At 46.2% G+C, this 22,242-nt stretch overlaps 1 protein-coding gene across 4 annotated transcripts; it reads left to right on the top strand.

Annotated features, from left to right (window-relative positions):
• The first annotated feature begins 3,418 nt into the window (after nucleotides 1-3,418).
• LOC123135733 (uncharacterized) lies at nucleotides 3,419-19,966 on the top strand. Of its 4 annotated transcripts, none has more exons than XM_044554928.1 (5): nucleotides 3,419-4,599; nucleotides 5,179-5,279; nucleotides 6,548-8,566; nucleotides 9,923-10,023; nucleotides 16,392-19,633. In XM_044554928.1, the coding sequence occupies exons 3-4, from the start codon at nucleotides 7,816-7,818 to the stop codon at nucleotides 9,973-9,975; spliced, it is 804 nt and encodes a 267-aa protein (XP_044410863.1). In that variant the 5' UTR covers nucleotides 3,419-4,599; nucleotides 5,179-5,279; nucleotides 6,548-7,815; the 3' UTR covers nucleotides 9,976-10,023; nucleotides 16,392-19,633. The 4 variants fall into 4 exon arrangements, with proteins under 4 accessions (XP_044410863.1, XP_044410861.1, XP_044410860.1 ...); XM_044554926.1 differs by lacking the exon at nucleotides 16,392-19,633 and adding an exon at nucleotides 19,648-19,966 and having other exon boundaries at nucleotides 3,422-4,599; XM_044554925.1 differs by lacking the exon at nucleotides 16,392-19,633 and adding an exon at nucleotides 19,648-19,966 and having other exon boundaries at nucleotides 3,422-4,599; nucleotides 6,548-9,049.
• Nucleotides 19,967-22,242: the final 2,276 nt, after the last annotated feature.

The following is a 22,242-nucleotide window of genomic DNA, read 5'->3' as shown; positions in this document are numbered from 1 at the left end:
GCGCCGTGGTCAATGTGGTCAACGACTGACTTCCATCGAAAGAGTACTGTGCGTGGAGAGGCTGACAGTTGGGTCCACGACGGCCGCAAGGAAGTGCCTCCTTATTACACGCAAAATAATTATTCCTCCACCTGACAGCAGGGACCCACCGGACGGGCCACCAGTATTTCACAAAAAAAACCGTTTCCCCCTGACTGCTGGGACCCACCAGCTACATCTTTGCACGCAAGGAAGTGCGTCCTGGCAAAAAATAAAATAAAACCCAAAATGATTCGCCCCCCTGACTGCTGGGACCCACCAGCTACATCTTTGCAGGCAAGGAAGTGTCTGACAGTCGGGACCCACCTAGTCGAAGCGTACGTAGCGTTGTCATTCTGGTCGCGAAAGTGTATGTACATACTGGTCGATGTAGAGGCACGCACGTGTCGTAGTAGAGGCGCGCACGTGTCGATGTAGAGGCACGCACGTAGCATGTACACGTACATACAGCAGCGAGGGTGCAAGAAAAAAAATACGGCCACGTGCGTACATACGGGCAGGGTCTCGAACGCCTACTCGCGTATACGTACATGGCTGGGTCGGAACGGAGAAACAACGTCGTCGTCGTGTTCATGGGGAGTCAACGGAATGCGTCGTGTTCATGAGGAGGCAACGGAATGCCTCGTGTTCATCGGGAGGCAACGGAACGCGTGAGAGCCAACCGGCTTGGACGGAACAGGCGATGGAAACTAGGCCTGTCGTACCGCGGTACGGAGGAAACGGCCTTGTGTTCGACCGGCCACGTTCAGAACGAGGTCCTGTTGATCGGGAGGGGTGTGGCGTACCGCAAAACGGAGGAAACGGACCTCCTACGATCAAAAGGGAGGTCCTGTTGATTGAGAGGGGTGTGGCGTACCGCAAAACGGAGGAAACGGACCTCCTACGGTCGAAACGGGGGTCCTGTTGATCGGGTGGGGTGTGGCATATCGCAAAACGGACGAAATGGACCTCCTACGGTCGAAACGGGGGTCCTGTCCATCGGGAGGGGTGTGGCGTATCGCAAAACGGGACTCCACGGGATACTGTTCATCTCCACCGTCGACCTCCTCCAGCCTCCACAGGCTACCATCGACCTCCTCCAGCCTCCACGGGCTCCTGTTTATCCAGCCTCCACCGCGCGCTACTCCACCGGCTACTGTTCAACCATCCTCCACCGTCTACTGTTCATCCACCCCTCCACCATCTACTGTTCATCCAGCCCTCCACACCATGTGGTCCTGTTCAACCACCCCTCCACAGCCACCCCTCCACCGTCTACTGTTCATCCAGCCCTCCACACCACGGGGTCCTGTTCATCCAGAGGCAACGCCACCGCTCACTGTTCATCCAACCCCCCTGCAACGCTCACTGTTCATCCAATCGATCGGCTTCAGTTAGCAGTAGTACCGAAGGAATCGCTCCATCGGGTTCAGTTAACAGCCATCGATTGATCGCTCGGATTCAGTAACGCGTAGCCTGCAGTGCCATCGCTAGGGTTCAGTTAGAGCCAACGCCTCGCACGTGTACGAGAGAAACGCGCATTGCTCGGCCCCTGACCTCCCACCGTAACCGGCAACTCCCCGAAATTTTCCTCCCCCTTGCTTTTACCATGTTTTTTTCTGTCATGGACGGCCCAAAGAATGTCATGCAGCTGCGTCTCCGGCCCGCCCAAGACGAAAAGCCCATTTTCTGTCATGATTTTTTTTGATAGAAATAGGAGCCCACCACATCTATGATGATGCCGGGTTTTGTCATAATTATCGTCATAGAAGTGTCATATGTATGACAGAATTTTTTTTCGTTCGGCCCAAAATGTCACGGATGTGTCTTTTTTTGTAGTGCTTGGAGCGGAGCTGTGGCGCAGGCTCAACGACGTCAGCTAGCAGGGCCACCAGCATGGGACGAGGACAAGCTCCACGACCTTAGGAAGTGGGTAGGTGGCATCGACCCCGAGCACCCGGTCACCGTTGTCGGTGCAACGAGCACGAGCTATGCGCAGAGGTCACACTCAAGGTCCCTTTAGAGCTTTATGGCGTTAGTATAGAAATGATGATCTGCCAAATCAGCGAAGCTCCATATGATGATCAGACAAATGATGAATCGTCGATCCACAGAATCAACGCACCACAAGTTCACGGGCATCGACAATGAAGGAACACTAGGATGGGAATAGAGGATTGCAATAGGGAGCAGGGATTCAGTGCCGAGGCTCATCTGCACCTGCGAGAAGTTTTTTTTCAAAACAAATACTAGAAAAATTCAAAAAATTTAATTTTTTACGTGGTAGATAATTTGGTGCGTGAGGTGCGCTCCAAATTTTAGATCATTTGGACAGCTACTCATATGTCCAAATGATCTAAAATTTGGAGTGCACCTCATGCACCAAATTATCTTCCATGATTTTTTTGGATTTTTTTGAATTTCTTTGTATCTTTGGTGAATTTTTTCTTGACTGGGTGCAGATAGTCCTGGCCATCTCAGGCCCGGCCCTGTCGGCCCACCCAGGCCCGACCCTAAAATCTAGGGCCTAGGCCCGACGGGCTTGCTCATGGGCCGGGCTTGGGCCTAAGTTTTAAGCCCACCAACAGGGCCTGGATGGGCTTGGGCTTGGCATATTGGCATTTTAACGAAGAGGCCCGGCCCACGGCCCTAAGCCCTAAGGGCTTTTGAAGGCTTTTTACTAGATGGGTCGGGCTTGGGCTTGAAAAATAGGCCCGATGGTAGGGCCTGGGAGGGCCTGGACCTCAGTTTTTTGCCGTGGGCTTTTTCAGGCCCGGCCCAAGCCTGGCCCAGCCCGGCCCATGGCCAGATATAGGTGCAGATGAGACTGGGCTCAGAAATGGATATTCGATTGCAACATTTTCACTCTTGAGCTCTAATCCTTGTGTTTTCAAGAAATATGTGCATTTATAAGTTTCAAATGATCATAATAAAAGTCCACATACACATGCGGTTTATTCTACACATATTTAAAAACGTGTATTAGAAAATATGCTAATTTGTAAGGTACATAGAAAAGGTTGATTTTGTAGGCCCATAAAGAGAAAATAGCAATCGACTTATTTTTCTTTCTTGCATATAGCACACAAACATAAATTTGCATAGATGAAATTTTGTGTTGATGTCCATATATGGAACCAAAAGAACTTTTGTGGGAATAGAGCTACGTTCTGAAAGCTTTAAAAAAAAAGCTACGTTATGAAACAGGATAATACCCAAGTTCTGCAGGATACAAGTGGCCATTGTTTTACAAGCGCGGTTGCCATTTATCACTACGTTATTTTCCAGGTTTCCATCCTTTTTAGGGTTTTTGAGGTTTTTATCTGAAAACTCGCAAAATTCAAAACCGTGACGAGGTGCACCAAATCAAATCCGCTTTACATCTCTTCGTGGGCTTCAGTCTACAGCCCACTTGAGAGCCTGCTGCACCTCACTTCACCTTTCCAACCCGCATCGGTGAGGCACGCGAGAAGATGAGTGGCCCCCGCTCGTCGGCGGCGCCGCCGCTGGACGACGACGACCTGCTCGCCGAGATCCTCCTCCGCCTCCCCCCGCAGCCATCATCCCTCCCCCGCGCCTCCACCGTCTGCAAGTTCTGGCGCAGCCTCGCCTCCGACCCCTGCTTCTCCCGCCGCTTCCGCGCGCACCACCGCCGAAACCCTCCCCTCCTCGGCTGCCTCGTCCATGATTTTTGCCAGGTTCGCTTCCAGCCTACCCTGGAGCGCCCCAATCGCGTCCCGCTATCCAGCTTCCCCGTCCCAATCGCCGCCGGCGGCCGCTTCCGGATCCTCGGATGCCGCCATGGCCTCGTACTCATCTTGCACGACTCACAGAAGCAGCTCCTGGTGTGGGACCCCGTCACCGGTGACCAGCACAGCCTGGACATTCCCCGGGGGTTCGCCGAGAAAACCTGGATCCATGCGGCGGTGCGTCGTGCTCCCAGAGATTTCCACCATTTCCAGGTGGTCTTGGTAGGCAACAGCGACATTCAAAGTACACAAGCGGTAGCCTCTGTTTACTTGTCAGTGACCGGTGTATGGGACAATCTCGTCTCAACACCGCTTCCACCAGAGGATTCTGGTTTTCCCACCATGGTTTACACGGGCATGCCTGCTGTGATGGTTGGGGGTTCCTTTTATTGGTTGCTTTATGGGAATTCACAAGGAATCCTTGAATTTGATTTGGATAAGCGGAGCCTAGCTTTAATACCCATTCCAGTGGGGAACGCTCGAGACATGAGTGTAGGCAATATTTGGGTTATACCGGCAGAGGGTAGTGGCCTTGGTTTCCTCTTCCTGAGAGGCTTTTGTGCCCAATTATGGAAGATGAAGACCGATTGCAAGGGTGTTTCTTCATGGGTGCTGGGAAGAAGCATTGATCTCAACAAGTTACTTTCCTTGAATTCAGAGATGGAGATAGGGTACCCATCGATAGTAGGGTTTGCCGAGGGCAATAATGTGGTGCTTCTATGGATGTCTGCCGGAGTCTTCATGGTTCAGTTTGAATCATTGCAGTTCAAGAAACTTTTTGAATCCCATGAGTGGTGTTGCTTTTATCCACTTGAAGGTGTCTATACTGCAGGTAAAATGAAACCAGTTTATTTGAATTTCATAATGTTAGTATTAGTGCATAGCTGTGTTTCATCTGTTTATACCAAGATAAGATACATAATAATTTTTCTGAAAGTGAAGACAATTACATGAAAAACGTGCTTAAACGGTTGAACCAACTGATACATCAAATAGGCAGATCAATTGGCATATTCTGAAGCTAAAGATAGTTAAATTTCCTTCATTCAATATTGGCATCGTTGTCGATCTTGCTAGTAATATTAAATCCATAAGATGGCTTGGTTTTATGTTTATAAAATAGTTTTTCACTTATAGAAGATCTGCTAATAGTCTGAGTGTGCATATTCTTCGTTTTATGACATCAGTGAGTATACTGTTGGTGTGAGTGATTATATAGTGTTATTTTAATGTTCTTTGTATTCGATGGTATATGTGGATTTGTTTATCTGTTCCTAAATTTGCATCAGGCCTGAATTATTTTCTCAAATTACAACATTGTGTTTATCTAAATATCTACTCTATGCCCCCCTTGTACCTATTTGACTCTTCTTTGGAATCTCATTGGTTCCTTCACTTGTTATTCTTGTAGGCACAGACATTGGTGGTGGAAACGATGAAGCTAAACTTTTGCACAATACATGATATGATTTATCCGGATAGACATGTGGATGAGATATATTGATTGAGCAGGTAAGTATCTATTAGTAGTAGCAGATTGAAATATTTCCCTTTCCTTCCCTTCAGAGGGTATTTGTTGTTTTGCTTTTGCTCGTTGCCACATTGCATTGATTTATTTTCTGTGGCTTTGGTCTGTCAAGTTTGAGGTTGATTTATTTGTTGTTCCATCAATGCAAATAATTGATAACTAGAAACATCTCAACGTGCTTGCCATTTCACACTATTGCTTTCTTAGGGAAAACATTTCACATTATTGCCCATTCAGGATCGTTATAATACCTAATGCTCGCTTGCAGTTGTTGTACAATTATGTTAATCTTAGGCGGTTTTGTTAAATATTTTCCCAACAGCCCTCTATTTGTCAGCCTAACTCTCATAGTTTGTCTGAACTGAAGTACATGTTGGCTGTTGTTGTGGTTCCTGTGCAGTATAATTTCCTCGATTTTGGTCATTGTAGATATTTAATAATTTCTGTACTGAACGCATGATAAAAATGACCCGACTAGATTCATATTAAAAACTGCTCCCTTCACGAGTAGTTGCCAGTGTTTCGATTTTGATACTGTGCAGCAGAAGAGGTTGTCGTCTATTTGAACCGAAGGAAGTACAGTATCAGTTAACAAAATGATGCGTGATCATTTACTTGAGACTTCCACTGTATGAATTTGATTAAATTATAAGTGTTAATCTAGCTCGTACGTTTCTAAAGAGTATGCCTATGAGCTTGAAACTAGATGTTTTTGCTCTGTTACTCCATAAGCCCCTGATATGCCCATGATAAGAAAGAAAGTTTTACAAGATTTGATAAGCTAGGATGTTACAGTGGAGTTATCTGCACCACTAACCTCTTAGCCTCCGCTGAGGCCAGATGTAGCCAAAAGCTTGAGGATATGCTAACTATAGATATTGAAGGTGAGGGGGCCTCCCAGCGCAATGTCAAGTGTGCCCTGTTTACAGTTAAGTCACCTGGGTTCGAATCTCCCCACCTACCTAACAACGAAAGTTATAGGAGGGATCTTCCCCCTTTAACCTTGTAGTAGATATTGAAGGTGTGCCTCTACAAATTAATAGATCTTCCTCCTATTGGTGTTCTCTCTTGTACTGTTGGTTCTGTTCAATATTGCTGAGCCGATTCAACTTTGAGCTTTGGGCACAGTTTCCACATTGTTGAAGCTAATGCCTACTGTTTGAATCAGACAAAAATATGAGATAAATCCAGTGGATTTTGCATGAATGAGCATCCCAATTCGGTTTAGCTGACAACATTGGTTGCTCTGCAGGTATCAAGAGTTAGGTTTCATCGTCAGAGATGAATAAATGGATTATGTAATGTATGTTCTTCCATTCTGTATGGTGTGCATGGGGCCTGTGATGTGCTCCTCCACAAGGGAGATGACCTTGCATATATATCATGCACCGTCAAATGTGATGTGAACCTGTAGGAATTATCATGCCGTGGTCAACTGTAACTTGGAATTGACCTTTAGGCTGTGAACTGCGGTCTATTATCCGATTTCCGTAGGCAATATTCCTTCTGGCATCAAGAGAAATTAGCATGTTTCAGTTATTAGTGTCGGCCCTGTGACTGAATATTGGAGTTGCCTGAGCTATTTTGTGTGTGCACTTTTTTTTAGCCTCCCATGCTCACGTCCCACAAAAACTCTGCTTGTGTGTCTGAATTTGTTTTCCAAAAAGATATTATTGCTCCCGGGACGCTTTTACTAGTTGAATTAATTAACTTGCGCCTATTCAGTAGCAATGCCACTGGGAGCCTGGTTTATCTTCTTCTTTCTATGGGATATGGTGAAGTCTTTCATGGGTCAATTGGCTAACATCTGAATTTGAATTTTTTTCATGGGTTGATCTCTTAAGTAACAAATGAAACATACGAATGATGCATGCCTGCGAGTTTCTGTGTTCTCTCGGGAACATGGTGTGTTGCTCCTTTCGACTAGGGAATGGATGAACCTTCTTTTTTCTTGGAGAAAAAAAATAGTGAATCTTGCACCGTAGAATCCTCTCTTTTGACTAGGGATGGAATGCATTTTTTTAATTTTTCGTTCTTTCTTATTTTAGGAAAACAAGAGTGAACCACTATACGTATGGTTTCGGTGAAATCAGAAACTAAAAAAGGTTTAATGAAAGGAAAACTATACATTTGATTTTTGGACTCAACTACAAATCTGACTTCAGATTCTTTACCATGGCAAATCAAACATTTTCTTATGGCCATTTATGTGTGCTGAGGATGGCAAGCTTGGCAAATCTGCCTCGGTTTTTCTTATCAGAAAATTGCCGTGCTTGCAAACTAAATTTGTCATCCTCACGCCAACATAAATTGCCATAAAAAATGTTTAATTTGACATACTTCAAAATCTGACGTTGGATTTTTGGCATTACCTATGATTTTTTTAGAGCAACAATACAAATATGAATCTCCCGGCAAAAATAAAATAAATAAAACAATACAAATATGAATCTGTCTGCGGTGGGCTTTCTCTCGTTCTCTCGAAAATGAAATAAAGAATTTTGGGCTTCAGTCTCACTCATGGGCTTTATTAGGTCACCTGCACCTCACACTCCAGTCCACTACTCCACATCGTGCCTGCTGCTCCACTCCACCCTAAGCCGCCGCCGCCGCCGCCGCCGCCGATCTGCGGTGGTGGGGCCGATGGACGGCGACAACCTGCTCCGTCGCTCGCAGCCGGCGGGGCCGCTGGACGACGGCAACCTGCTTGCGGAGATCCTCCTCCGCCTTCCCCCGCAGCCCTCATCCCTGCCCCGCGCATCCCTCGTCTGCCACCGCTGGCGCCACCTCGTCTCCGACAACGGCTTCCTCCGCCGCTTCCGCCTCCACCACCGACGCAACCCTCCCCTCCTCGGCTGCTTCAGTGAACGCCGCCTAGAGTTATCTTTCATGCCTATGCTTGAGGCCCCCAATCGCATCCCCGCCGGGCGCTTCTCCTTGCAGCTCGACGACATCAGACCAGCACCTGCTGCACAAGGGGGCGGATTAGTTATGCCTGACAAAGGTTTCAGCGTCCTCGGATGTCGCCATGGCCTGGTCCTAATCTCCATTCCATCGTGGAATCAGGTCCTGATCTGGGACCCCGTCACCGGCGACCAGCACCGGATTGCCCTTCCCCTGGGGTTCGATGCAAAGAAAACCTATATCACCGGGGCGGTGCTCCGGTCCGCTGCCGGAGACGTCCACCACTTCCAGGTAGTCGTGGTATGCAACGACATTCAACATACACGAGTGGTTGCCTGTGTCTACTCGTCGGAGACAGATGAATGGGGTAATTCTATCTCCATACTGATTCCTTTCTATGTTACGGGAAGGCCTACTGTGCTGGTTGGGGATTCCCTTTACTGGCTGCTTGCTGTGGGTGGAATTCTTGAGATTGATTTGAAGAGGCAGAGTCTAGCTGTGATATAATGGCCGATGGATAAGGGTAAATTCTCGTTGATGCGGGCAGAGGGCGGTGGCCTTGGTCTCTTCTTTCTATCGGACCTCGGCGCCCAATTATGGAAGAGAAAGACTGACTGTGGTGGTGTTGCTTCATGGGAGCTGGGAAAAACTTTGGAACTGAACGAGTTAAAGACTCGGTCTGGGTTAAACTCCTTGACGATAGTAGGGTTTGCTGAGGACAATAATGTGGTGTTCCTGTCGAGAGGTTCAACCTTTTTCATGGTTCAGCTTGAGCCATTGGAGCTCAAGGAACTTTCTGAGGTCGACAATTGGTGTTTCTATTATGCATTCGAATCTGTCTATACTGCAGGTATAGCTAAATTAAGTGATTTGATATTCTCGTAGACTGGCTATTATTATTATGGAACTATTATGTGGTTGGATTCTAGAGGGAGCAAAAACTTTATCTGATTTATTCACTATGTTCTTATTCGATTAAAGTCCATATATAGAATAAAACGATGAACACAATGAGTAGATAATTTTTTTTGAGGTAGATTACCATGTTTTGAACTAAATTTGATTGTGGTCTGCCTAGTGACATATCGAGAATTGTACACCACAGATTTTTCTCAAGATGAGGTACATAATGGTTGGGAATTGAAGACAACTAATAAACTAGCTTCAACCAACTCAAATGTCAAATAGCTAGCTCATCTTCCTTTTATATTTACAAAAATGTTTTTTTTATAACTTCAAGAAGAGTCATGCTGCTGCCTTGTGACCATGAGGTCATGGGTTCAAGTCCTGGAAACAGCCTCTTACAGAAATGTAGGGAAAGGCTGCGTACTATAGACCCAAAGTGGTCGGACCCTTCCCTGGACCCTGCGCAAGCGGGAGCTACATGCACCAGGTTGCCCTTTTTTTTTCAAGAAGAGTCATGCTGCAAGTGGCAAGTTCGCTTGCGCAAGAGAATTCAGGTTCAATTTATGTAAAGAATAGTCACAATCATTTCTATTGCTACAAGTATAAGTATATCTTATTCTTGTTTGATATACTGTTATGGAAATATTCTTTGTATTTAGTAGTAGAAGTTTGGTTTATGTTTTCCTACTGTTGCTTCAAGCCTGAAAAGCTGTTCTCAAATATCAGTTATGGGTTTATCTAAACGTCAGCCCCCCTCATATTGTATCTATTGACTGTTCATTGGAATGCCATTGATTCTTACTTATTATACTTGTAGGCATGGGCATTTGCGGTGGACATGGTGGAGCTGAACATCTGCACAACGCATAAGATCATTTGTCTGGATAGACGTGCTATCATGATGGACGGAGTGAGCAGGTAACTATATCTGTTAGTAGTAGCAAAATGAAATGTTTTTCCTTTTCTTTCCTTCGTGGGTATTTTTTGTGTTTACTTTGCTAGTTCCTACATCGCAATTCAATTTTGTCTCTGGTTATGGATCTATCATGTTTGAGGATGATTTGTTTGTTGTCCCTGTAATGCAAATAATTGTAAGTAATAACACCTGAGCATTTGTTTGTTGTCCCTGTAATGGGTTTGTAGCAATGCCATTTTAGACCATGACTCATTTGGGATCCTTATAATACCTACTGTTTGCTTTAAGTTGTTGTGCAAATGCTAGTCTTGGCCGGTTTGCTTAAATCTTTTCTTAGTATATCCTTTTTTGTGGGGAAATAGAGAGTTTATTGCTTAATCAGGAGTACAATCTTCAGTTACAAAAGGCAGGATTTCATTAGGACAACATCCTAACCAACAAGCAGTGCGCTGGTGGGATCTACTAAAAGATGCAAGTGCATCACTCACCCTATTCTCCTCGAAGTAGGCTTTCACCCCGCTTTTTAAATAAAGCAAACATCCATACAACCAGATCCAAAGTGGCAAAGCAACTAATACGGCCGGGGCAACAACACAATCATGCTCAAAGTAGGCATAAGAGAAATAAGAAAAAGCCACCTAGTGGCAGTAGGCACAACGACACTATGAAGAGGAGAGACGATGCGCGGTAGCCAGAAGCGCATCCAGCATGAGCTCAAGGCAATCGCAGTCCCGCTACCTAGAAAGCGGGTGCCAGTGCTTCAAGAAAGCAAGGAATTTAAAGAACGAGTCAGAGGCCTACCGCGGGAAGATCCGCTCTATCACCATTTTATTACCTGTCGTCCACAACGTCCATGACATCACCACAAATATAAGCCAGAATAGGCGGCGTTTCTGCGTGGTCTGGTTAGCTTTGGTCTCAAGGAACTCCACAAAGTCTAGGGCCTCCCAATCAGGCCCAGGGCCTCGCAGAAGAAACTCTAGAGGGCATGCGCTGTCGTGCACGAGAACAAATGTGTGACCCGGTCTCCGGGACAACACAAAGGGGGTATAAGCCATTACCCGTCCCATGCCGCTTGAGCACCTCCATCCCAGAAGGTAGGCGGTCTCGTAGTAATTCCCACACAAAGATCTTGATCTTCAGGGCCAATAGAGCCTTCCACAGAGGTGAAGTCCAAGGAATGGTGGGTGAATGGCATAATGCATAATATGCCGAGCTCATAGAGAACTCACCCGAAGGTGAAAGACTCCAAGAAACAGTGTCCGAATAGTCGGGCAACATTGGCGGGAGGGCTGCCCGCAATCTAGCCCGCTCTACAGTTTCTGCCCGCCCAAATGTGCATTGAAACAAGATTTTCCAATGCCCATTCTGGGCAGCCGTGAAAACCAAGAGCAACGGATCAGTCCAAATAGCAAACAAGCTAGGGAAACCCACCCTAAGTGGTTCGCCACCAACCCAGGGATCAACCTAGAATTGGGTTCCTTCTCCATTTCCTATAGAGAAGGAACCCGAATATCTTGCTTGATCCATTGGATGGACTTGTAGAACTGGGAACCACCTGAGCGTGAGCATGCCAGGAGGGGCGAGCCCCTTAGGTACTTAGCCTGAAGAAGCCGCAGCCACTGCCCCCCCCCCCTCACCTCGCATGATCCGCCAGACCAACCTCAGCTTGAGGGCTCGTTCATGCAACGAGAGGCAATGATACCTAATCCACTCGATCCTTAGGCATGCAGATGTCCGCCCACTTGACCATATGGTATTTCTAGTGGCCGTCTGCCGCCTACCAGAAGAATCTAGCAAGATCCTTATCAAACGAGCTATGAACGCCCTCCGGCAGGATATACTTACCCATCATATACATGGGGAGGCTAGAGAGGTCAGAGCCGATAAGGACAAATTTACTCCCCTTAGAAGTTAACCGTCCAAACCAAAGCTCAGCCCATGACATTACTTGCCCCACCAGTGGATCGAATTCAGTCATCAGAATTCTCGAGTCTGACATCCGCATAGGCAACCAACTTGCAATTCGAGTTGTCCGCAATCCGTTGTTGCTTGGCCGCAGAGTACCTAAAACAAGAACCTCACTTTTTTCAAAGTTGATCTTAAGGCCCGACATGACCTCAAAACAAACGAGGAACTTAAGGTTGATGATGTCAAGGTCCTACGCCTCCACCATAATCATGGTATCATCTACATACTATAGATGAGTGACACCTCCATCAGGGATCAAGTGACCCACTACCCCCGAGAGGTGACCCGCCATCCTAGCTTTGTCTAGGATGCCCGCCAAGGCATCGATAACGAGGTTAAAGAGAAGAGGGGAAATAGGACCCCCTTGCCTCACTCCCCTAGAGGACCTAAAAAATGATCCCACCTCGCCATTAATATTAATTGCCATTCTCCAAGTCCAGACCAACTACATGATCCAGAAACAACATCGGTCGTCGAAGCCCCAACGTTGAAGCACTAACCGTATGAAGGACCAGTCGAGGCGGTCATACGCCTTTTGGAAGTCCAACTTGAGAAAAATGCCCTTATGGCGACGTGACGCCACCTCATGCACGATCTCGTGGAGGGCTAGAATCCCATCATGGATACGTCGACCCTTCAAGAACGTGGACTGGAGAGGGCATGCAAGCCGCTCCGCAATAGGAGCCACAACCTTTCGGAAAAATCCGCTCGAGAACATTAATCATTGTGATCAGCCTAAATTGTCTAATGCTCGTTGCCCCAACTACTTTGGGATTAGGGTAATGGCACCAAAGTTCAACCGAGACATCGAAAGTCCCAATGTAGAATTCGTGGAACATCGACATGATCATCGGTTGAAGGAAAGTCCAATACTGTAATAACCACGAGGTTTTTAAGTGGAACCGTCCCGTCCGAGAGGGGGGGGGGCTTCCCCTGATAAGAAAAGCACGGGGGGTGGTCGGAGTTAATCCGAGTAACCGCCTTAAGAGATCACAATGGAAACATGACCTCCCACTGGACGGAAACCATGACCCTATCTAGCACACTCCGGATAAGGTCCACCTGCTTATTACTCCACGTGAACCTAGCCCCTACACGAGCTATCTCACGTAGAGTCATATCAGCGATGCATTCGTTAAACAAGCACATACGTGAGCGATCCACATTAGGGGAACTCTTGTCAGCAACTTGCCTAATAAGGTTGAAGTCGCCGGCCACCTCGACCGGGGTAGTGCAGCGTTCAACCTTTGCCTTCAACTCCGCTGACTGCCCGTGATGAGCCGGGCCATAGACTATGATCACCTCCCAACTGAGGTTTACACGTCGGTTAATTTAAGACATACTAAGGAAGAATTCCCCTCAGTCCATGTCCTCAACCGAGAAAGAATCTTCCTTGACCACGAGCAGGATACCACCAGATTGCCCAACTGCAGGCAACCACTGCCAGGCAAACGGGTGCCGAGAGAGGCCCTAGAGTTCCTGCATGGAGAAATCCCGACAAATCGTCTGTTGCAGACCCACAATATCGATGTTTTCCTCCTGCATATAATCAATCAACTGATGTCTTCCGCAGAAGTGGCCAAAACCCCGAAAGTTCCAACAGAGGAGCTTCATAAAGGAACCGCTGGTGGACTATTAGGCCCCCTAGGCGGGGCCGAACTAGTCCGCCCTTAATCGCGGGGCGGGTGTCTGCTTAGCAGGTCGGCCATGATGCCCTCGCACCTGGGGGTATCAACAGCTATAGGCTCCCGTAGGGAGGCCCCAACGCTAGTTACACACATCACCATCTCATCCTCAGTGGGATTCAGGCGTATAGGGGGCCTCCCCCGTGGCCCTTACCTTCGAAGGGCCTCCAGGGGCAGCGGTCCCAACCATACTACTGCTTGGCCCACTACCAACCCTGGGCTCTCTATGCCCCAGGGTTAGTGGTGGCCGGGGTGCTCAGATTCTCATGCTCCGCCCGAGCACGAGCCTCCGCTAGCGCCCCATCCAACTGCTCCTTAGTGCAAATGGCGGAGATCTGCTCAAGGTGAGGACCCTTCTCGCCTTGGAATACAATGTCACAATTCAAGGCCACGTTGGCCAAGTGCCCAAGAGGAACCGAACCAAGACCACAAATCTAGAACCTGAACAAGACGATACAGAAGTAGAGAGAGGTATACCTGGCACGATGTCGTGGGCGGATGCCCGCAAGGCCGCCTTCTCCGGGATCGTCGGCAGACGGCCGCTTGACAGGGTCCAGGCACTGCTAAGCCGCGCACTTTTCCTGAAGGCCATCAAGGAGGACGACATCGGGCGGGCCTTGGGGCCAACCATGAGAGAGTTAGAGCAGGCCGTGGCCAACCCTGAGATAGGCGGGGGAGGCGTCGCAGGCTTCATAGCCAGGGACCCCAATGCTGGAGAAGGTGGGGTCCGAGGCGAACATGAGTAGCACACCACTCCAGTAGGTTGGATCAGACAGTGTAACAAGTATTTTCAGATGTCAGCTACACCTGAAGAATATAAGGTTTCTCTTGCTCAAATGAAGAAACAATTGTCATGGACTCAATTTGGGAAATAAGTCATAAAAAGATATGCAGAGAATGGATCTTATGATTTAACTGAGAAATTCAACTCACTCAAGCAAGGAAACAATTCAGTCTCTGAATATACAAAGAGTTTTGAAGATCTCATGGCAGATGTGCTAGAAGAAACTCCTGAATTAGGAGAGCAATGGTTTGTCAGGTGTTTTGTCAATGGTTTAAGGTAGGGAATTAAATTCCAAATTAAACCACTCAGGCCACATCACTCACAGATGCTTACTGTTTGGCCAAAGAAGTGGAACCAAATCACCCACCTATCAGTACAGTGCAAAAGAAACAATATAGCTCTTTTGTGAATTTTTATCAGAAGAACAATGGCAGTTTTCAGAACAAGAACAGTAATACAGCAACTATTCCTCAGCAAAGTGGACAAGTGAAACAGCCTGAAAGCACTAACAACAACAATTCTCAGAAAATTAGAGAAGTTGGTGAATGTTGGAGGTGTGGGGACAAGTGGATGCATGGTCATAAATGCAAACTTATACCTAATATCCATTTGTTACAATAGGAAATGGGAGAGCAGCAAGAGGACACAGAAGAAAGCCCTCTTCAAGAACAAGAGGAAATTCACGATGAAGGAGATCAAGCCATGTTTATCACTGCAATGGGTCAATAGTTAGCAGTGCCTACACCTACTATTACAATCCATATCAATGGAAAAAAGGTTGTGGCATTGTTGGATTCTGGAAGCTCTTCCTCTTTCATTAATCAAGAATTTGCTGTGAAGGCTGGCTGTCACTTACTTCCAGTGAAACCTAGAGCAATAGCAGTTGTAGGAGGAGGCAAATTAACATCTGATGCTGTAATTCCAAACTGTGAATTTCAGTTGGCAAAAACCACATTAACACACAGTTTCAGAACTCTGACACTTCCCAGTCATGATATGATACTAGGTTATGATTGGTTCACACTCATGAGCCCTGTTTCCTTCAATATACCAGATAACACTTTCAGTTTTACTATGAAGGAAAAGAAGACAGTGACTGCTGCTATATTCAATACTCTTGAAAAAGTGAAAGAAATTACAGCAGAGGAAGTGAGCAAATTATTGGATAAAGGAGCAGAGGGTTTTTTACTGCAAATGCATAACATTGTAATGGAAGCACCTGCTGGTTTTAAAACACCTCCTCAATTACAGAAGTTACTACTGGAATATGCAGATTTATTTGAAGGACCACACCCCCTCCCACCACATAGAGACTGATCACACCATACCCTTACAACCTGGAGTTGAGCCTCCTCATTCCAGACCTTACAGGGTACCACAACACCAAAAGCAAGAATTGGAAGATCAAATCAAAAAGATGCTGGCTGCACATTTTATCAGACACAGCCAGAGTCCCTATGCAGCTCCTGTCATTTTAGTGAAGAAAAAGGACAATTCCATGAGGTTATGCACTGATTTCAGGAAACTGAACTCTGTCACTGTGAAAAACAAATTTCTCATACCAGTCATAGAAGATTTACTGGATGAATTACATGGAGCTCGGTAACTTTTCCAAGTTGGACTTGAGAGCAGGGTATCATCAAATCAGGATGCACCCTGATGACATACACAAAACTGCTTTCAGGACATTTTTAGGGCATTTTGAATTATTTAGTGATGCCCTTTGGACTGTCTAATGCATCAGGCACCTTTCAAGCATTAATGAATAGCATTTTTGGTCCTTATCTGAGAAAGTTTGTGTTGGTTTTCTTTGATGATAAACTGATTTACAGTAAATCTCTCAAAGAGCACATGGAACATATTGAATTAGTGCTCAAAATACTGAAGGAAAATCAGTTATGTGCTAAGCTGTCCAAGTGTGTCTTTGCAGTTCAACAAGTAGAATATCTTGGACATGTGATTTCTGCAGAGGGAGTAGCAACTGACCCACAAAAAATCAAAGCTATTGCTGAATGGCCAACACCTGGAAATGTGACAAAGTTGAGAAGCTTCTTAGGACTGGCAGGTTACTACAGAAGATTTATTAAAGGATATGGGACTATATGCAGACCTTTGCATGATTTGTTGAAGAAAGGTCAATTTGCTTGGAAAGAGGAACATGACAAAGCTTTTAGTCAACTTCAACAAGCTCTAATCACAACTCCAGTCTTGGCTCTGCCTGATTTTTCTAAGCCCTTCATACTAGAGACTGATGCTTCTGGAAAAGGTATAGGAGCAGTACTGATGCAACAAGGCAGGCCTTTAGCTTATTACAGCTCCTCCCTGTGTCCTAGAAATGCTGCTCTCTCTACCTAGAGGCTTTAGCTATTTTAGAAGCACTTAAGAAATGGAGGCACTATCTAATAGGCAATGAGCTGATCATTAAAACTGATCAACAATCTCTCAAATTTATCACCGATCAGAAGATCACTGAAGGAGTTCAGCACAAGTTAATGATGAAATTGTTGGAGTTCAATTTCAAGATGCAGTACAAAAAGAGTGTACAAAACAAAGTAGCAGATGCCCTCTCCAGGTTGCTTCCATCCTGCATGACCATCTTTGCAGTTACCCCAGTGTGGGCACAAGAGCTGGTGGACAGCTATCCTAAAGATCAGGTCACTAAAAATCTCCTAGAGCAACTGTTGCTGCAGCCTAATAACACCATGTCTGACTATAAATTGACAGCTGGTATTATAAGGTATGAAGGAAGAATCATGGTAGGAGATGTGGCTGACTTGAGAAACAAACTTATCACTGCTCGACACAGCTCTCCAGTTGGTGGACATTCAGGCACAAGAGCCACATATCAAAGAGTGAAAAGCATATTTTATTGGCCTGGTCTGAAATCAGTTGTGGAAATTCTCATTGCAGCATGTCCTATCTGTCAAAGGGCCAAGCATGAAAATTGTCTGCAACCTGGTTTATTGGAACCTCTCCCTATGGCTGACTTGGCAGCATGTCTCTATGGATTTCATAGAAGGACTTCCTAACTCTCAAGGCGAAGAGGTAATTTTGGTGGTAGTGGACAGATTCACTAGATATGCCCATTTTATTCCACTGTCACATCCTTACATAGATCTGAGTGTGGCTCAAGCATTTGTAGACAACATCATAAGATTGCATGGACCACCCAAACTTATCATATCCGACAGAGATAGAATTTTCACTAGTAAATTGTGGAAAGATATCTTTGCTGCTCTTAGTAATGAATTGAGGTACAGCACTGCTTATCATCCTCAAACAGATGGCCAAACAAAACGAGTTAATCAGTGTTTGGAAACTTATCTAAGGTGCATGACTACTGATCAACCAAAGAAATGGTCTTCCTGGCTGTCACTAGCTGAATTCTGGTACAATACAACTTATCACATTGCTTTGAAGATGTCTCCCTTTCAAGCTTTATATGGTTTTGCCCCACCACTAATTTCTGAGCTGGCTATACCTGGCCCTGAGGATGAAGAAGCACATTCCTTCCTAACAGGTAAACAAATCATGTTGGAACAATTAAAATCCAACTTACAACAAGCTTAGAACAGGATGAAGAAGTATGCAGATCTTAAGCGTAGTGTAAGAGTGTTTGAAGTGGGAGATCTGGTATATCTTAAAATGGCTCCTTACAGACTTGCAGCATTTGGATTTAGAGGGGCTTTAAAACTCCAAAACAAGTTTTATGGTCCATTTGCAATCATCCAGAAAGTGGGCAAAGTGGCTTACAAGTTGCAGTTTCCTGATCATGTCCAAATTCACCCTGTTTTTCATGTTAGTCAGTTGAAGAAGCACATCGGTTCAAAATCCATACCCAGTCGTAATCTACCAATGGTCACGGCTGATGGCAGTGTCAAAACGGGTCCTGCAACGGTGCTTCAAGTCAGACAAGTTCCTAGGCACAATTTGCCTGTGGTACAGTGGTACATTCAGTGGGAAAATCTACCACCAGAAGATGCCACTTGGGAAGATGCAGATTTCATCAAATACACATTTCCTGAGTTCTTTCGGACAACCACACAAGAATGGAGAGATTAAGAACAAGCGCCATGAGGACATGTCGTTTCTCAAGAGAGGGGTAATGTCAGGACAGAGGTGTATGATATTCAGTTAACCGTGAGATTCAGAGAAGGGGGTGTAGCGAATCCGGCAATACCGCTTCAGACAGTGAGTGACCACGATGGCTCCTGGACAGATCGCCACCGGTGGATCTCAACCACTTTACTGTAGCGTTTCCTTCTTATTTTCAGTACTGGCATTAGCTGTCATTGGCCAGCCTATAAAACAGCCGGGTTGTGGCTGGAGGATCATTATCGAATTCCTAACTTGCTTGCTGGCTACGGCTTGTAAACATACACTATACTTTCCCCTTTACTTCAATACAGCTGAGATCTAGATCCACTACAAACAAATTCTACCAAAAATCGCTAGCAAGTCCTTCTTCAGGTCCTCGGGGTCTGACACTGAAGTGCACCGTCCCGACCACCACCGGAGCCGCCGCTTCCCCCACATGAAGGTGCGTCGGCGAGCTAGGCTGTGATGGCGCGACGCCATCGCGCACACGATCAGATCACGCGGCCGCAAGCACACCACACTCTGGAGAAAATGCCTCACCATCACAGTCCTTGAAAGCGGCACATGCTTTCTCGCCGGCTTGCTTAGGTGACGGCGGGGTGCAGAGGGGGAAGTGGAGGTGGCGGCTAGGGTTGCCGTCACTACCCGAGTTGTCCGTGGGAGCATCCTTTTTTCTGCCTTTTTGCAGATTTCCCTGGGAGAAGAGATTTTGTGCAGCCTTTGACACTATTTCCCAAACCGCAAGCTAATGCTGAGTACTGGTTCAGCATATAAAATGGTGAGGGAAGTATAAACTACTCCATACTAATCTTTTAGCTTCTGCTGAGACCATATGTAACAAAAAACTTGATAATGTGCTAACAGTAGGAGTTGTGTGCCACTACCTATTGACTGGCATCCTATTGGTGCTCTCTGTTTAGTCCAGTAATACTGAGCTGATTCAACCTTTGAGCTATTGGCACAATTTTGATGTTTGCAGCTAATTCTTGCTGGTTGAATCATACTGAATATGTAAGATAAATTTGACCCTTTTTTGCATGAATGAATATTGCAATCCGGTTTAGCTAACAAAGTTGGTTGCTCTGTAGGTATCAAGACTTCAAGAGGTACCTTTTGGTGGCTGATATGGGAGATGGCTTGTTTTGTGTAGGTTCTTCGGTTGCCCGTGATGTGTGCTCCACAAGGAATATTTACCCTCTGGTGAAATGTGAGGCGAACTCGTAGGAAGTAACATGTTCTGGCTAGTGCCCAACCGTGTGAAGTGTGAATTAATCTCTCAAGCTGTGAACTTCAGTCTCTTACTTGATTTATGTAAGACACCATTCCAACTGTCGTCAAGACAGATTTAACCTGCTTGGATTAATGCATTGCCTTCGAAGCAAGCATTCTGATCTTGCATTGCATGCATTCTGTCTCTGCTTATGCCCTTGATGTTTCATTCCTTTGTGTGTTGATTTTGTATCTCAGAAATATGGCATTGCTGCTGGGTCCCATTTTTAATGTTTGAGTTTGCATCTATCCGGTCAGTTTTTCTTCTTCTTTTCTGAGATATGGTGAAGGCTTTGGTGAGTTGCCTGACGTACGAATTTGAATTCTTGTGTGTTGTGAGCCCGGACATATATGATGAATATTCTATCTAGTAGTATCTAGTACTGCATATGTTCCTAAATACTATATGACGTCTTGGCAGTTCAAATCATATATTTAAGAACAGAGGAAGTGCTTATAAAAGCATGAGTTTAGTGGATCCAAATGATCTGAGCCATCCAACCACTCATATCCAACGTCTCATGTTGTTTCAATGATGTATCGGTCACATCATCAATAATTTGGAAACATGTTAATTACATACTATATCATAATTTGGACACAATTGTTCCTGCCCCAGGTACTGTGCGTCGCTGGTGCAGGCCACCTGAAGACTTGATGAAATTCAACATCGTTCTGCGGAGGAACACAGGCATGGGAGGCTGGGGTTTTTGTGTCAGAGATTGCGATCGCTGAAGCAGGAACGGGGCGGCTTGCACATGCATGTAGCTGACGCTCACCATGCTGAGACGGTCGACAAAGGGTGTTTGGTTCGCTGCAGTGCATGTGGCTCGCACCCGCCATGCAAAAATTACTTGTTTGGTATACTGCATGGGCTTTTGAGCCTGGCCCGGTGGATGCAAAATTAGGCCTCTCATCCAGGCTGAGGGAAAGGAAAACTGCTTGGGTTTCCTGGGATGAAATGTCAAAGCCAGGCTGAGGGAAACGCAAGTTTCCTGCGTAGCTCGCGTGCAGGCTCGCTGCCTCGCTCGTTTTCCCTTCTTATCCCCTTTTATTGTCCAACGCCGCCGCCTAGACCTAGCGCCGCCGCCGTCCTCGTTCATCCCCCGCCAAGCTCCGCCGTCGTCCTCGACCAAGCTTCGCCGCCTCCATCCTCGACCAAACGGCGCCGCCGCCCTCGACCACGCAGCACCGCCGGATCTTGCTGCCTCGCGTGGCCGCACGCTGGATACTGGCGCCTCGCGCCGCCGCAGGACGGATCTCGCCATATGGAGCCGCCGCCACGCCTTCTCCAAGCGTCAACGTTGCCCTTGTCCAAGCTCTGCCGCTTCAAGTGTCGCAGTTCTTGACTGCCCTCGTCGAGCGCCGCTGCGACCCTTGTCCAAGCGTTGTTGCCGGCCTCGTCAAGCACCATCTACACCATCTGGAGTTCACCTCATACATCTATATTGTGCAAAGTTCACCAAACACCATCTAGGCTCATCCTTGCATCAGTCCAACCAGGCTACACTCACCCAGCATCCTCCATACGATGCAGCCTAAAACTACCCAGGGAACCAAACACGCCCAAACTGAAGACAATCGTTGCTGAGGGCCTATAACCATAGAAACTGACGCAGCAGTACTGAAGTTAGCAGTGACTTGAATTCGGCTCGGCGTGGTGTGATCTCATCTTCCGAGAAGCAAAACATCTTGTGCTTGCAAACCTCATTGATTTTCGTGTGCTGCATTGCAACCGGGGCCGTAATTCAGTGGCTCATCTTTTAGCTCTAGGTGGTGCCACGCTATATGGCATGGAAATGTACCTCACTCTGTATCAATAAAGCCCACCAATTTTTGTCTTAAAAATTTGTTCATGAGTTAACCCCTTGAGAAATGAAATACAGATACAGTGGATGTATGCGTGTGTCTTTTTTTATAGAGAAAATGAAGTGAATCTTGCACTGTAGAAATAGATAGAATCATCTCTTTTGACTATGGATGGATTGGATAATTTATCATCTTTGCACTGCACACTTGCAGGCATACAACCACACAAATGTTTCTTTTAGTCGCAATTTAGTTTATGCATTTCTTAATGAAATGAAACTATAAATTTTTTTAGAATCGGAATAAATACTTTTTTCCACTCGGGAAAATGAAGAAGGAATGCGTACTTTTTTTGGGAGGATCTTTTTTCTTTCGAGCAAATTTTTTTAGGAGGATCTGGCTATACGGATGTGCGTGGTGGGCTTTCTTTCTCTTTTTTTTCTTTCGGGAATGGGCTTTCTTTCTCCTACTGTACCATCGTGGGCTTTCTCTCTGGAATTTCTGACCGGTGGAGCCCACTGTCAAGTGCCACGTGGCTTAGATAAGGACGGTGCTCGTCACACGCCGTTAAAAAGTTTGACTCCACGTTAAACAGATGTAGGACC

This window comes from Triticum aestivum, chromosome 6B, assembly GCF_018294505.1.
Source record: "Triticum aestivum cultivar Chinese Spring chromosome 6B, IWGSC CS RefSeq v2.1, whole genome shotgun sequence".
NCBI lineage: Eukaryota > Viridiplantae > Streptophyta > Magnoliopsida > Poales > Poaceae > Triticum > Triticum aestivum.
The sequence above is the reverse complement of the archived record's forward strand: the minus strand, read 5'-3'. Positions and strand labels throughout refer to the sequence as shown.